The sequence below is a fragment of the Sylvia atricapilla genome, chromosome 15 (genome assembly GCF_009819655.1).
Source record: "Sylvia atricapilla isolate bSylAtr1 chromosome 15, bSylAtr1.pri, whole genome shotgun sequence".
NCBI lineage: Eukaryota > Metazoa > Chordata > Aves > Passeriformes > Sylviidae > Sylvia > Sylvia atricapilla.
Genome location: NC_089154.1, coordinates 14,681,428 through 14,696,337, shown reverse-complemented (window position 1 = coordinate 14,696,337; position 14,910 = coordinate 14,681,428). Strand labels below are relative to the sequence as shown.

General features: G+C 36.5%; 1 protein-coding gene across 1 annotated transcript in view; it reads left to right on the top strand.

Annotated features, from left to right (window-relative positions):
* The window catches only part of SNX29 (sorting nexin 29), a 92,565-nt gene that overhangs the window by 49,596 nt on the left and 28,059 nt on the right, over positions 1-14,910 (top strand). The window contains exon 19 of the mRNA XM_066330292.1: positions 3,917-4,057. Coding sequence (XP_066186389.1) covers positions 3,917-4,057 — 141 coding nt within the window. The remainder of the gene's footprint in view (positions 1-3,916; positions 4,058-14,910) is intronic.

The window sequence follows — 14,910 nt, the reverse complement described above, 5'->3', positions numbered from 1 at the left end:
CAGTAATACAGTGAAATGACAATAACACAGAAGTAATGGTTTTTCTCTCACCCTTTTTTATCCCCTTGAAATGCTTACTTAGCTGGTAAATGTCACAGGAGCTTCCTTAGGGCACATCAGACTCTTTTGCATTCCTTAAGCTGTCCATCATTTTTTTCCATGCTCAACACTACGACTTTGTCCAGCCTAGGACTGGTTCTTTGCAGACATTCTCACTTTTCTCTCTGTCCTTTGAAGTGTTTTCTTGCTGAAATGTCTGAATTCTCTTGTATCTTGTGCCATTTTTACATGTGGTTTAGTAGAGTTTTCACTGCTCACCTTTCACCATGATTCCCTTCCCTCTGGGATGGGCCATGGACTCACAAGAACTTGGACTTCAGCACTTTTGTATTTGTGGAGTTCCCATCAACAGAGTTCTGTCCTGGAGTTGATTTTTCATTATGTATTCAGGCCATCCTTCCAGGAAATGGGAGCCACATTTGCAGGCAAGGTTCAGGAGTCACTTTGTTTAGGGAATATCCTCCCTAATGCCTTCTCTGGAATTCTGCAGCCATGGATGGCATTGCAACAGGAGAAGGTTCTGTAACATCTCAGTCAGTATTGGAGAGAGACACAAAAGTGAACTCTCAATGTACCAATCTATACTTGGCATCAGAAAAGAGAAGCCCACATGGGACTTCTGCAGCTCAGAATTAACCAACACTTAATTCCTGAGTGTTGGTTACAGGCATTGGGTCTGTGTACACAGGAGCAAGTTGGAATTTTGGCAGTTGTCCCTTCTTTTCCTCAGGCTTTTCTGTGTAAGTGGTGATGAACTGTGTCAGTCTGTTACCAGGACTTGCTAACAGCATTTTTGACTCAGAACTGCTTAAAGATTCTTAACCTATTAAGAAACTTTTGGCTCAAACCCCAGTACCATGGGAGCAGGATTTTTCATTTCAGTATGCAGTCATTAAACTCGTGCTTTCACATTGATCCTCTGAAGACTTTCAGCATTTTGGTAATGCTAAGTTAGCAGGTTTTAGACTGATAAACACTATTAAATTACTGCTACTGCTTTTGCACTCCAAATCTCTGACTTCAGACATGTTTGTGATGAGAAAATAACAGACTAATTCATTAAACATACTTATTAACTGAAGTTTTTCTTAGCACCCGTGTACCTCATAGCCACAGAAAGGTTACCAATCAATTTTTACACAGGAGACCCAAGTAGAAAGTGCTCCTAAATTACTAACAGAAACTACTTAATTAATTTTTTTAGATTCAAGACAATATTAAAGTGAAATCTTTTGTCTGTAAGTCAATATTCTAGCAGTGATTTTGATTTAACCTGTACATTTTCATTACACTGAAAATTAAGTAGGTTGGGAATTGTGTGATATCAGGAAAACAGGAGCATCAGAAAGGAAATGAAATGATTTAGAATTAATCTTTTAACTTAATCTGAGAACAAGCCTGAGAGGAGTCATTTCAACTTTATCATAGCCCTAAGATAAATATATTCCTTCAGTGACTAGACTACGATAAGTTTATCCAAATAATTTTACGTTTAGCATTTACTTAGTTTGATTTCCCAACTGGATTTGCATTAAGTGTGTAGCAATCCCTTGGCTTGGGAATAGTATTTCCCTTGGAGATAATAAAAGTTTAAATGTGTGCTGCATCGTGAGCTTCAATATACCTTTCCTAGTCTATTAGTTGATTGTCAGTAAATTCAATATGGCACAGGGCTCAAAGTGTTGCATTTTCATTTCTTGCTGTCTGAATGAAATCAATATCTAGGTACATAGAAGAACAGTAAGAAATTTTCCAATAGTTTCATCAGAAACCAGTCTGTGTTTTGGCAGTCCTGAAGAATCTCCATTGCAGTATGCAGGATTCCTCAGTTAACTGTGGGTTACAGCTTAACAGGTGATGTTGAACTGCATGACTCACCAAATCACATGTGCAAAGATAAGTGCTCAGTTAAATTAGGATTTCCATATTAATTAACTTAGTTAAAAATAATTTCAACTTTTTTTTTTGGTTTTTTTTTTTTTTGTCATCCTTGCCCCCACAGGGAAATTGAAACATGAATTATACAGAATTCCAAACAATATCCTGGTTGAAGTGAGAATAGTCAGGGAGAGGGCTTTGAGCTGGATGAATAAAGATTTTGATATAGTTTTTGCTACATTAAATAAATTTGATTAAAATTATGCAAAATAGTTGCATTTCATCTATTCCTTCATTTGCCTTCAGAGATGTACTCAATTGTTAAAACAAGTGGTCCTGTAGGTGTTTAATTATCCTGGCTTTGTTTTCAAAGTGAAAAAGAAATCTGAATACTTCTTGCAGACTTACTACTGTGGTTCCATCATTACAGTATCTGAATTCTTGTTACCAAAACTAGTTGAATTCTTGTTTACATATGCATTTGCAATTCACAATACTCTAAATCTTTTCAATTCAGATGTGCTAATTTTGGAATTATAGGTGTTGTTTTTTTTATTAATTATAGTCTTCCTGTAGAAAATGTATTCGTGTTTTCTATACCGATATATCCTAGTTGGACAAAATTAACATGATATCTACATAATATATTGTATTTTGTTGCAAAGAAGCCTCCTGTAAATTTGAGAAACTAGGTGTCTGAAAGAGAACTTCACAAAGACCAAAGCATGAGCAGCTTTTGTGGGAGAAGACATTCACATCTCTGAAATAGCACCAGTCCTTAGAAAAATTGCGTTTTTTCTCTGAGGGACTTGTAGTGTCTCAGGGAGAAGGACCATGTTTCAGTCGCCAGGAAAAGCTGCAATTCAGTGTTGACATTGGCCACATCAAACCCCAAATTTTATTTTTATCTAGTTTCCACAAAAATACAGTTGTTACTGCCCACTCTGTGTGTGATGGGGGTTGGTGGTGCTTTTTCACATTAGTGTTCTCCTGATATTTGCCTTAGAGTTTACTGCTGAGTTACTGGGGGGCTTTGGAGCTGCAGGTCAGTGTCATCAGTACTGTGCCAGTTTAATTCCTGATGTACAAGATTGAGGTTATTAACACACACAAACACACAAAAGAATGAATAAACTGCAGATTCCATTGAAGGAGCAAAGGGAAAGGTCACCCTGGATCTAAAGTTCTGATGGTTGGTTTATAGTTTCTGGCTCGTGCTGTTTCAGCATTCTTTTAAACTGTGTCATTCCCTTGGAAAGAGTGAAATCTCAGTTTTCTGTAAGGATATTTCACTGGTGCATGACATTTTCCTAGAGAAAGCGAATATTTAGCATGTAATTGGTAATAGGCTCATGAAATAATGAGCAGCAAACAAAAACAGAAGCACAAAAACTACAGCTGTGTTAAATTATGCTTAATGTCCTATACAAGCAGAAAGAATGAACTGTGTTTATTTTCCAAACAATAAAATTTCTAGTTTAGTTTTTCAATGTAATTTTGTTAGGAAGTAAATTAAGTTTCATACTTCGGATTAAAATTAGGTTTTGCAATTGTAATGCCACAAAGCTAATTTACAAAGTGGAAAAACTGCGTTGAGGACACAGAAATCAATTCCAGAGTGGTATTAAATTATTTTTTCCCTTTGGTCAATGAGTGGTAGAATATGCTGGAAACCATGGTAACCAGAAGTGCTGCCATGGTTGCCCCAGAGTCATGTTAAAATGAGCAAGCTGTGTTTGTCTTGATGAAAATAAGAGACAAAGAAAGAGGAGGGAGAAGGGAGAGGATGAGGTTAATGACCTGTACAGCAGCAAACAGCAAATGCAGCCAGACACGGATCTGTGGCTTTGGGATCTGGTGCTGGTGGTGCCTCACATGAAGGTGCTGAGCCAGGAGGCTTTAAGGAGTGAAGGACACACATCTTTACATCACTTCTGTTTGTCTTTACATTATCCCTTTCCCTGTCTGGGTTTTGCAGGTTTATATAAGGATAAAGGACGATGAGTGGAATGTCTATCGGAGGTACGCCGAGTTCAGAAGCTTGCACCATAAATTACAGAATAAATACCAGCAAGTGAGGACCTTTAACTTCCCACCAAAAAAGGCCATTGGAAACAAGGTACTTTAAAGAGCTCACAGTATTGGTAAAAGTTGGGGGGAAAAACCTCTCTTATCCATACACAAAAAATGAGGTGGCTTATAAATATTTTCACACCTACTGTTTTTATAGACTTGCCCCCTGCCAGCTGGAGATTCACTGGTGTGGGTAATGCATTGACTGGTATTTCCACTTACTGAGAAGTTCCATTGAATGAAATATTGATGATGTACACAAATGCACAAACTCTCAAAAACTGTACTGGACAGCCCTGTATGTAGAATGAAGTCTCTTCTCGATTTCTCTCCAAAAACAAAAAAAGCCAGCAATTAACACTGGTGACTAGTTCATTAAATATTCCTGTAAATTTCTAAAAGTATCAATCTAAATTCCTTAAATTTCCTGCACTCTTCCCGAAACTTTAAACTTTTTTAAACCAGCTTTTTCAAGACATTTAGGTACTTATTTCCTATAATGGGTGTCTTTGTGTTTTAGCCCAGCCATTTTAAAATGGGAATTTGTGTTTTCCTATCTGTGGGGATTTTAGAATGAAACAGTAAATATTGTAGTATGTATGGAGTAAATGTGTAGTACCATGTAATAAAAATCTTAGTCATCAAAACTTTAAACTGATCAAGAGTGTGAATACACATTGCAATGTACACCACAACTCCAGTAAGGATTGAGAAGTAATAGAAGTAATTTTCCTTTGCAGCATAGGAATTATCTGAAAATTTTATTTAGCTATCACTAGTAAAATTTCCAATATACTGAAGATTTAAATTGTGCTTATGACTAAAAACATATTTATTAAACTGCTGGGTTCTTAAATTAGAGTTCTTAAGGTTAATCAAATTTCTTAGCTTTTACATTGGTTTTTTTTCATTTTGCTTTTTTCTTTTGCCTTTGTATCACTGAATTCTTGTATTAAATATTTAAGAAGCTCCAACTATAGTGTAGTCATCAAAAAACAGCTGACATAACGACTGCAAAACTCATGTCTTCATGACACTGTGTTTGGTTTCAGACCACAGTAATACATCCATTATTAAAATGCCACAATTGTCCTTTGTCTGCTATTTTGTATGAAGTAATATAAATTTTCAAAAAGAAACGGAAAAAATGTAGAAATTCCTTATTGGCATCCAGATGTCAGTGAATATGGATTAGGAATGTCTTAAGAAAGTGACTTTGACTTCCAGTGATGTCCCAGGTATTTTGTAAAAAGGAGCAGGTAAGGTGAAATGGCAGTGATGCACATAACCTGGGATGGGTGGTGAGGATACAAATACAGATAAAATTTATCAATAAAATCCATAGCTCTGTTTGCTTGGCATGAGGTCCAGTTAATGTAGTTCATTGCTTGCAGACTGAGGAAATGGAAGTACTTAGAAGAGCTTTTCTGCCTTTTTTATTTATTTTTCATCTATTAGAGGATCATGCATTTTTCATTTAATTTTTAGTGGACCATTTTGTAATGGGAACCAGGCATTTTCTTCTTTGTTACATAACTAATTCTCCTTTTTTGAAGTGATGGAGTATCAGCCACTTCAGTAAATTACAAAAGACGCCTTTTAAGCTTTTTTTTTTTATACTCTTTCATCCTTAATTACTTTAAATACTAATTGAGTTACAACTTCGGTTGCACAATTGACGCGTACAAAATTATCAGTTGAGCAACTCATTAAAGAATTTGCATTGCTTATTCTTTCGGTGCTTTAGCTTTGAGCCAAAATTCTACCTTCATCTTGCATAAACCCACAACCCCTTATCAGATCTCAGGAAAAGGGTTTTTTCTTTAAAGTGTGATTTTGGTGCCATCCTGCAGGTGAATCCTCAGACAGCTGGGACAAGGAATTCTGCCAACATGGATATTCCAGAACATGTGGGTTTATTGCAGGGTAAAAGGGTCCTGCCTTCAGCCCCCAGCCTGGGCTGGAGTCCCAAAGAGAGAGGGAGAGAGAACAGCAGGGGGAGAGCTGAGAGAGAGCAAAGGGCAGGGGAGAGAGCAGGAGAGAGCGAGAGCAGGGGGAAGAGGAAGGGTAAGAGTTAAGAGTTAAGAGGAGAGGTAAGAGTAAGAGTTAAGAGAGTTAAGAGAGCGAGGTCCTTGTTACAATCCATTATATCTCCTTTTGTGATGAATATTCTAATTCTCAGTGACCAACCAACACAAGACACAAAATCCTATAGAATCTGCACACAGCCTATAAGAACTACTATATCACCATACTGTGTTATATTTTAAACTCTAAAAACTACTCTTTAAACTTCTGTTTTGCTGCATTGACCTTTGGATCCCTCAGCCAGCAGAAAGGGATTGTTCAATCCAAAGGGATTCTCCTTCAGCTAGAGCATTGTTTTCAGGTTATAGAGTAACTAAGACTCAGTATCCTACAACTCAAAGTCAGATTTCATTTCTATTTCCATTATAGATTTCATATTTTCAGAATCTTTTGCTAAGCAATCATATTGATAAGGTTTCCCTGATTCACCTTCCCCAACACCATCCCTTGCACTCCTGAAAGGTTCCTGTGATGAGACGTGGGGCAGTGGTGTGGCTGTTACCTGGCAAGTCACAGTGACACTTCCACCTTGGCTGTGCAAGGCTCAGTTTGTCACACAGGAGTTTATTGGCACCACACATCGTGCAGGCAGATTTTTGTGCTTTTAGTGGGGCTATTCTCTGTGTGTGTGTATTACCCTTTGGAATTTATACCATTTTGTGCTGTAATCCTTGGAAAATAACTGTGCCCTGTCTCTGACTGAGGTGGGTTAAAGGCCCTGAGATGGCCCTGCTGTCCACAGCCAGCTGAAGGCTTAAAAGGAAGGTTGAAAAATTTAGTATAAAATGAATTAATTCACATGGGAATGTCTGTCTTGGAATTCTGCAGAACATTCAGTTTAGGGTGAGGATTTGTCCAGGATGTTACACGTGGAAGTGTTTGGTAATAAACATTAGAAGAGATAGTGCCAATACTACTTCTTTCAATACTGCTTTTTAAATTTAGTGGCTACCAAAGCACAGTGACCTTTAAATATGCAGTTAGATTTCAATGGATAGATTTTCTCTCTGATATTACTTTTGCTGCTTTTGATAGAATTGGAGTGGTCTTCTCACTTCTAGATTAATCAATACAATCTTCAATCAGTGCCTAAAGAACAGTTACAGTAGCTGAAAAAAGCATTTCTTATATTAATCTATGGTTTTCATATCCTTTACAACACCTCAGTGTTATTAGATGCCCAGATAACAAACTGGTAAAAACTAATCCTCCACGTGTAAATGGCTAAAAATGATTATTTTTCAGCTTTTGGAAAATTACATTGATGCTTTTCCATCCTCCAGGTCAATACCTGGAGGAGTTTATTCAGTGTCCCTTCAGTGCCCTCTGTTCTGTGGGGCTAATGAAAATGTCAGAGGCATGCAGAGGTTAGCTGTAAGTGAAACCAGCAGGGAATTTCGTGTTCAGTTTTGTGTCCCAGGTTTAGGGAACCTCCAGGACCACAAGAGGACACCACATTCTGCACAATGGCCTGCAATCAGTCCTGCACACTGACAAAATACTGTCCAGTGCTTTGCTGTGCAAAATATTGCAGCTCAGAGCAAGGAACTTAACTAGAAGAGAGTAATGTAGAATAAAATACAGAGAAATAGTAATTTTCATGCATGTTTTTCCTGCTTACTGCAGTAGAAGTCAGAGAGGTCAGGTTCAAGTGCAAATTTGCAGAGTTTGACGTTGGGAAAATGCAAAAAGAAAGCAGAATTTCAGCTAAATGAGGATTTTAAAAAGTGGGGAAATCAAATTTTATTTTATATATATATATATATATATATATATTAATCAAGTAGCAGTGGAATTTGAAAATATTTAACAATTATGACCCATTATTAATAATAATGTAAGTGTTGCTCATTATGTTTGTAATGCATTTTTGCCTTTTGTTTGTTTGCCTTCAGTTGGGACAATTTATTTTAAAAGTTCGTGGTATTTCAACAAATTCTGTATGTAAGATTAAAAACTAGCTTTAATGCTTCAGGAAACCTAAATTTAATATCCAGAAAACCAATTAGTTGAAAAATAACTGAAAAGAGGAGAGAATACTGCTTTGGACAAGTAACCTTTTTACAATTACAAAGAAGAGTGTAGATTTGCCTTTGAGCTTGGTAACCTCATTTTCAGCACATTAGTTTAACATTTGAATTTAGTAAGTTAGAACTAAAATAAAGCATGGAAGAGAATAATTTGTTTTATAAATGTTGCTTTGAATCAAGTTAGATATTTACTGAAGGAAAAGAATAATGCTTGCAAGAGTCCATGTATTAATTTTCATATATACCAGTGCCCATGCTGTGTATCTTCTACTAAAGAGCTTTCAGTGCTGGTAGCAAATAAAATTCAGAATCTTTATCAGTAATACTGTCAGGAATAAGAGTTCTTTCTTCAAATTATCAGTGCTTTGTTTGAGTAAAACAAGAAATATATTTGTTCCCTTGTGTTGTGGGTATAAGAGAAATGTCATATACTCAGCATATATTCTAATTATTTTTTAACATGCAGATAAATTTCTTTAAAATGTAAAAATTTCAGTTGTATTGTTAACACTTGAGCTGTTTAGGTTTTTGATTTTAAAAAACGTTCCCCATATATCAGCCAGCTCTGATTTGCTCAGTATTTACTATTTATCTGTATATAGCAAGATTTGTAATTTCAAAGTGATTTTTTTCTTGCATGAGATAGATTTTTTTTTTTCCTTTTAGCAAAGCCTTCAGGTACTTTGGATCTTTTGAACCCCTCTGTCCATTCTCACTGCTTGTCTTTGTGGCTTTGGGTTCCGTGGGGCAGCACTGCAGTGTGCCCACTTATGGGGAGCTCATGAGGAGCACCTTTATACAATCACAGGTTGGAAAGGGCTCCCTGTATATCTGTATACACATATAATTTAACTTCTTTCATTTAGCTGACATTTGGCTTCTGAACCTTTGCTGGTGTTGTGTTGCTGTCTCTCAAAATCATGATTGAATATTAAATGTGAATGTTTACTGGGCTGACTACTCCGATTTTTTAAATATTGCAGCATCCTTAAAATCCCAGTTGCTGCTTCCACATTGGGCAGATTATAGTAATTGAGGAAAGATCTAATTAAGAATCCTCTTGCAAGAGTGTTGTCCCAATGGAGGGCATATCAAAATAGAAATGGTTCTTTAGTTCCAGCGAAGACCTGAATTCAGAGATTGTCTCAGTGAGGAGAAATGGAATCAGGTATCATCAGAAATTGCATCACTCTGCCCTGAGTGCTGACTTGGCTGCATGATATCCTCTGCTTTCCTTTAAAACACTGGATACCCCATGTGGAAAGAGAACACAGCACTTGGCTGAGATCACAAGAGTGACTTTGCTGTGACTTCTCAGTTGCATTGGGGGAACAATGCAGAACTCTAAGATAAAGTTTCTGTCTCAGAGAAAATGTTGAGAGCAATGTAATTCATCATTTTTAGCCCATGCAACTGAAGCCTGTGAGCTGCATCTCCAGCCATAGCTGGTTTCATGCTCAAATTTACTCAATAAAATGAATATGTGCTTTTCACCCATTAGTGGCCAACATAAATTGCAGATTAATTTGTATGTGTCCCTATTTTAAAAAGTTCAAGTATATAATGTGCCTGTGTTTAAAAAGATCCTATTTGTATATACATAAGCATGCATATGACAGCATCAGACAGCACTTGGGATAAATATGAAGTTGGCTTCTGCAGTGCATCTTGTGATTCTGCAAGTTCTGCTCCCCAGGAGCTCTACCTTCCTCCCATTATTTATGTCAGTGGAAATCCTGCCTTTGCTCACAGAGTGCAGATGGATTCCTGTTCTTTTGTTTCCAGCAGCAAAGCTGCCTTTTATCAGTGTTTGGGCTGTTTGCCTGTTGCTGAAGATAGTGAAGAGTTTATAGGCTGCAGGATAACTTATTTTGATATTAAAAAGCAGAGAAGATAGAGATTTTACTGCAAGTAAAAGAAAACAATAGAGCTTGCTCTTGTGCTTATAATGTTTATTGGTTTTTAAAGTTTGTCAAGTGGAGAGCTGCCTGACTCCATGTGTGTGTACTTATATACATAAATATATATATGAAGGAATTTAAAGTCATTAAAATTAGAGTTTGAGTGTTTGTATTTTTGCTGTTCAGGGTTTCACGTGGAGTCATTGCTGTGTAACCCCTGCCAGGCATTTCCCTCCTGCAAAAGTTGATTCCAGTTTTTGGCAGGCAGGACCTGTGTGTTTACAGACAGTGCCCCCTTAAAGCTGCTTTTAGACCAGATGATGGAGGAACTCAAGTCCCTTTGGAGAGGGATGCAGGAGGAAGCAGCGGGATAGGAACAAGGATTTTTGAGGATCACACACACTCCTCCCACATAAAATATGCATTTGAAAATGGGAACTATAACAATTCCTGGTTAACTGGTATATAGACAATAACAAAAGCCATGAAATGTTTGAAAGAGGATAATGCAGGAAGAGTGTTAGGGGAGGAAGTAATTTCATTTCAGATTTGGGTGTTTTGTTGTCCAAATTCTGCAAAGCAGTTCAAGGTATATCCTTAAATTCAAGTGTGTGTTTGGCTTGCATTGGAAAGAAAAGTAAATTATATGTGCTTTTGTCCTCTAGGGGATTTAGGAGCTCATAGAAACGACCTTTCATCAGATTAGTTTGTCAAAGTCAGACTGTCAGGGGGAGCTGAGAAGAAACTTGTGGTTAATGCACTTGGGACAGGAGGCTAAATAATGTTGCTTGTTCCTAAGCTTTGATATCCAATGTCTTCAACTAGAATTGGAAGGAAATTATGACTCTGATGTTTCAGAATTGGGATACATTTATTAAAGGAGAAAAGCTTTGAAAATATAAATCCTCATGTTCTATATTAAAAATTTGATGTTAAAGATTACTTTCATTAATGCTGCTTAGGTGGGATGCAATATAGAAGCTTAAATTCTGTATTAATCTTGATTTTCAAAGTAAGTAGATTTTTATTTTCAACCCTCTTAGTGGACTTAACTAGTGTTCTGAGTTATTTTCATGCAGTCTTTTGCCTTGTGGGTTATAGGAAAATCTGTAGCTAATATATATTTGACAGATGTGCTTATTCTGTAGTGTGGGTAAAAGGAAAAGAAATGGACCCATTTGTATCGTGTTCAAACCAGGAAATGAACTCAAATTAATCTCATATAGCTGCATGTGATAATTCTATAATATAACACAGTTTTGGTGCCATTCTAAAGCCACAAAAGAAACTTTGTCTTGTAAGTTCACTTGCATTACTTTGTAGCTGCAAAGTTCAATTCTCAAAGAAGCTTTAAAATAGCAATTGGGACTGAAGGAATACAATCTGGTTTTCAAATATGTAATTTAATTGTAGTACCATACAACTAGAAATAAAAGCAGTGTGACTCCTTGCATAGCCATTAAGGTTCCTGGTCACAGCCCACCTGTTTCCTGGCACTGTCACCTGCACATTAAGGGGGAATACAGAATATTTCAGAGTTTGAATCCAGATCCTCTGGGTTTTCTACTGCATAAGACTGCAGTTGATATTTTATGTATACAGCACTTAAAAAAGAGCATTCAGTTCTTCTTCATTTCCATTTTTTTTTGTCATATCAGTATCCAAGAGAAGAGAAATAAAGTCAGCAGGAAATGGTTGGCTTTTGTATGACAAATATTTTATAGTAAATGCTTCCCATTGTGTGATCTGAAATGTCTGGGCTACCTGAAACTCGGCATGAAGGTGAAATGGAGCAGAGTGCAGAGCAGCACATTTCATTTTCAGGGCTTTAATTTAACAGGTAAACAGTTCTCCAGCTCGTGCTTCTCCATCTCCATCAGAATGTTTCACTGAATTAATCTGTTCATTTGGTGCTCAAGGGCACTGTTTCAATGAAATAGTGAATTGAGTCATTTTCTTTTCAAGCTACAAAAATTTCCTGCTAATTGCTGTTGAAGTTTAGGAAGAAGGAATACAGACTATTTAGGGTCTACAAAACAAAACTTTGCCTGTCAAGAGATGTTTTTATTCTTGCTGCCTTCTAATGCTATAATCAAGAGAAGCAATTTATTCTAACAAATTATTGAATATAGAGCCCATAGAAACAGTTCAGATGGTGTTGCTTTGCATCATGACATTATGGGGAAAAAAAGGAAAGTCATTTACATGCTGCTTGGACAACTGCTAGATAAAAATATGGCAGTTTTATAACAACTCATGCGTCATTTAGATATTCTAGTAGCCTCCTGGTATAAAATGAAAATATAAAAATAAGTTTTCTATATTTGTTTCTTATTGTGATGGTGCTGCTAAATTACCGAGTTACTTGGATTAATGAACTTCCTTTCAGAGGAGTCTTAACAGGGACACCTAATTACAAAAATAAAAGTAAACATTTCCTTTTTTGAATTTGAAATTTTACCCACATTTTTTCCCTTTCCTTACATATCAATGTGCTTGATTTCACCTCTCTTCTCCTTCTCAATATTTATTGTTTTATAAATATTGGCAGATTTTAATCTTACTTGCTCTACAGCTTTTTGGGCAATTGCTAGTACTAAAGATATTCAGTGTTAATTTTTTAAGAAGAAAACTAAATATTGAATATTTCAGATCATGTGAAATGCTTGAAGGCACTTCCTGCATGAAAAATCTGGTTTTCTTCATTGCATAATGTAAAATATCTTTGCATGAAGACACAATAAATTATGGACACTTAATATCAATATTCATCATTAATTCAATTTATATTTTACAGAACAGAATCATCCCATCAGAATAAAATTATTTTTTTCCTATCTGAATAAAATTTCTGTTAAAGAAGAATCTAGACTTTTACACCAGAGTAAAGTTTTTATTTCATTATAGCTTTTTTTTTAAGGGAAAGCATCACTGTAAGCTTACTGTGTATGTAAGCTTGTACACTGTAAGCACCGTGTTTCTAAAAGGTTTTGAGGGTTTTTTTTGTTGTTATTTTAAATTTAGAGTCTATATTGGTCTTCAGGGCATTTTCAACCAGATTAAAGAATGAAATTAAGAAAGGAAACTGCAGTGTTGGAGAGAAGCACTGAACTGAGACACATTTTAACTAATATTGTTGATAGTTATTACTGTAATATAGGCTAGTGAAAAAGTGGATCTCAATTTCATAAAGTGTTGTGTTGTAGTTTGCAGAATCTCCTGAATAAAATGATAGGGTAGACTGCTAATACTTTATCTGAGGAGAAAACAGAAATAGTGTTGCCCTGTTCAATAGCTGAGCAAGAGAGAAGCCCTAGGGGTCTTGCTGCAGTTTTTTATTGATGCTTTTTAATTAACAGTTGATTCCTGCCCAGTTGACAAATTAACACATGGTTGGCATATGTCTATAAATAACAAAATATTTAGATGACAGTGGATTTTATTAGCATAACATCACCAAGTTCTGTTTCTATCAGTGGCATCAAGCACAACGCTAAAAAGAGATCAGTTTTAGATTTATTCTCAAGCTTTCTGTTTTTCTGCTGGCATATTTAGTGATTAAGATGTTGCTTTGATTAAACTGGGGCTTGACTGGGGGCACTGCAGGACTGTAGCTCACCCTCTGGATGGCTTTGCAGCAGTGCCTTTTTCAAACTTTGCTTTATCTAAAAGCACTTCCCTGGTACCACTGAAATGAACTGGAGATGGAAACGCATCTGCTATTTTAGTAGAGAAACACAGAGTAATAATTACAATTAGGTAGTAAAGCTCTGTTTAAAGGAAAATAGATTTCTTTTTCAAAACTGACAGTTCCTTGATTTCTTCTTTGTATCTCGTCCTCTTAAGTTTTTCTTTGTTGTGTTGAACAGTAAATGTACAAAAAAAATCTCATGCTGGGGTGGGGAAAATGGCAATTTCATGTCTTGTGTACCTTTGTTGTGTTGTGTAACACATAACAAGGCTTGGTTCTGCCATCCAGAAACTGGCAAGACAAGTAAGATGGAAATTTTAAGCTTACGAAAGATCAAAAATTTTGAGATGATTTTTTATGGTGGCATCTGGTATATTTAGGATTGGAAACTGTACCTTCCTAGAAGTTTTATGCTGCAGTAGTCACTGGAGGACAGATGTGCTGAAGTTCTGTTTTACTGTGACCTGTGCAAAGGCATCAGCCCATCAAGTGAATATTTGCTATATAACTTTTAATTACAAACTACTGAGAATGACTCAGCAGTTGAATATTTAATTAGCTCCTATCTCAGCTTCTGGTTTCCAGCTTTGTTTTGAGGTCAGCATTTGGTGCCTCATAAATAAATAAAAACTGATATGATGATTTTGCTGTGTCCAGTTGGCCAAGATGGTGGAAAATACTTGGCTACATTAGAATAACCTGAGCTTACTTTACTCTGCATTTGCAGGTTCAACTTTGAATAGCACTATTGTCAGCTTAATTTAGGATGGAATGCATTGTGTGATATCAGAGGCTGATTAAAGTCTTAGAGCTGTATTTCCTTTTATTTCATATGTCCTTTTATCTTCATTGAGCTGGATTGAGCCCTGAGCTGTTCTGTTGGGTTTCCTTTGGGTTGTTTTTTGCCCCTGGTGCTGCCAGCAGGAGCTTGGTTAAATGCTAAGTGATGGTTAGAACCTCAGGAGCAGTGAGTTTGATGTTGATGGCAGCAGCACCAAGGCCAGAATCTAGAGGTGTTTTATCTGTCCCTAAACCTTGGCAGGTAACCATGGCAATCATAACATTTCCAAAGGCTCCTGGAAAAGGTTTGAACCATCTTCAGCGAGCTGTCCCATTAATAATGAAGAATATCAGTGTTTCGCCATCTGTTCCACACTAACAGTGTGTATAAAAGACCAGCAGTTGTATA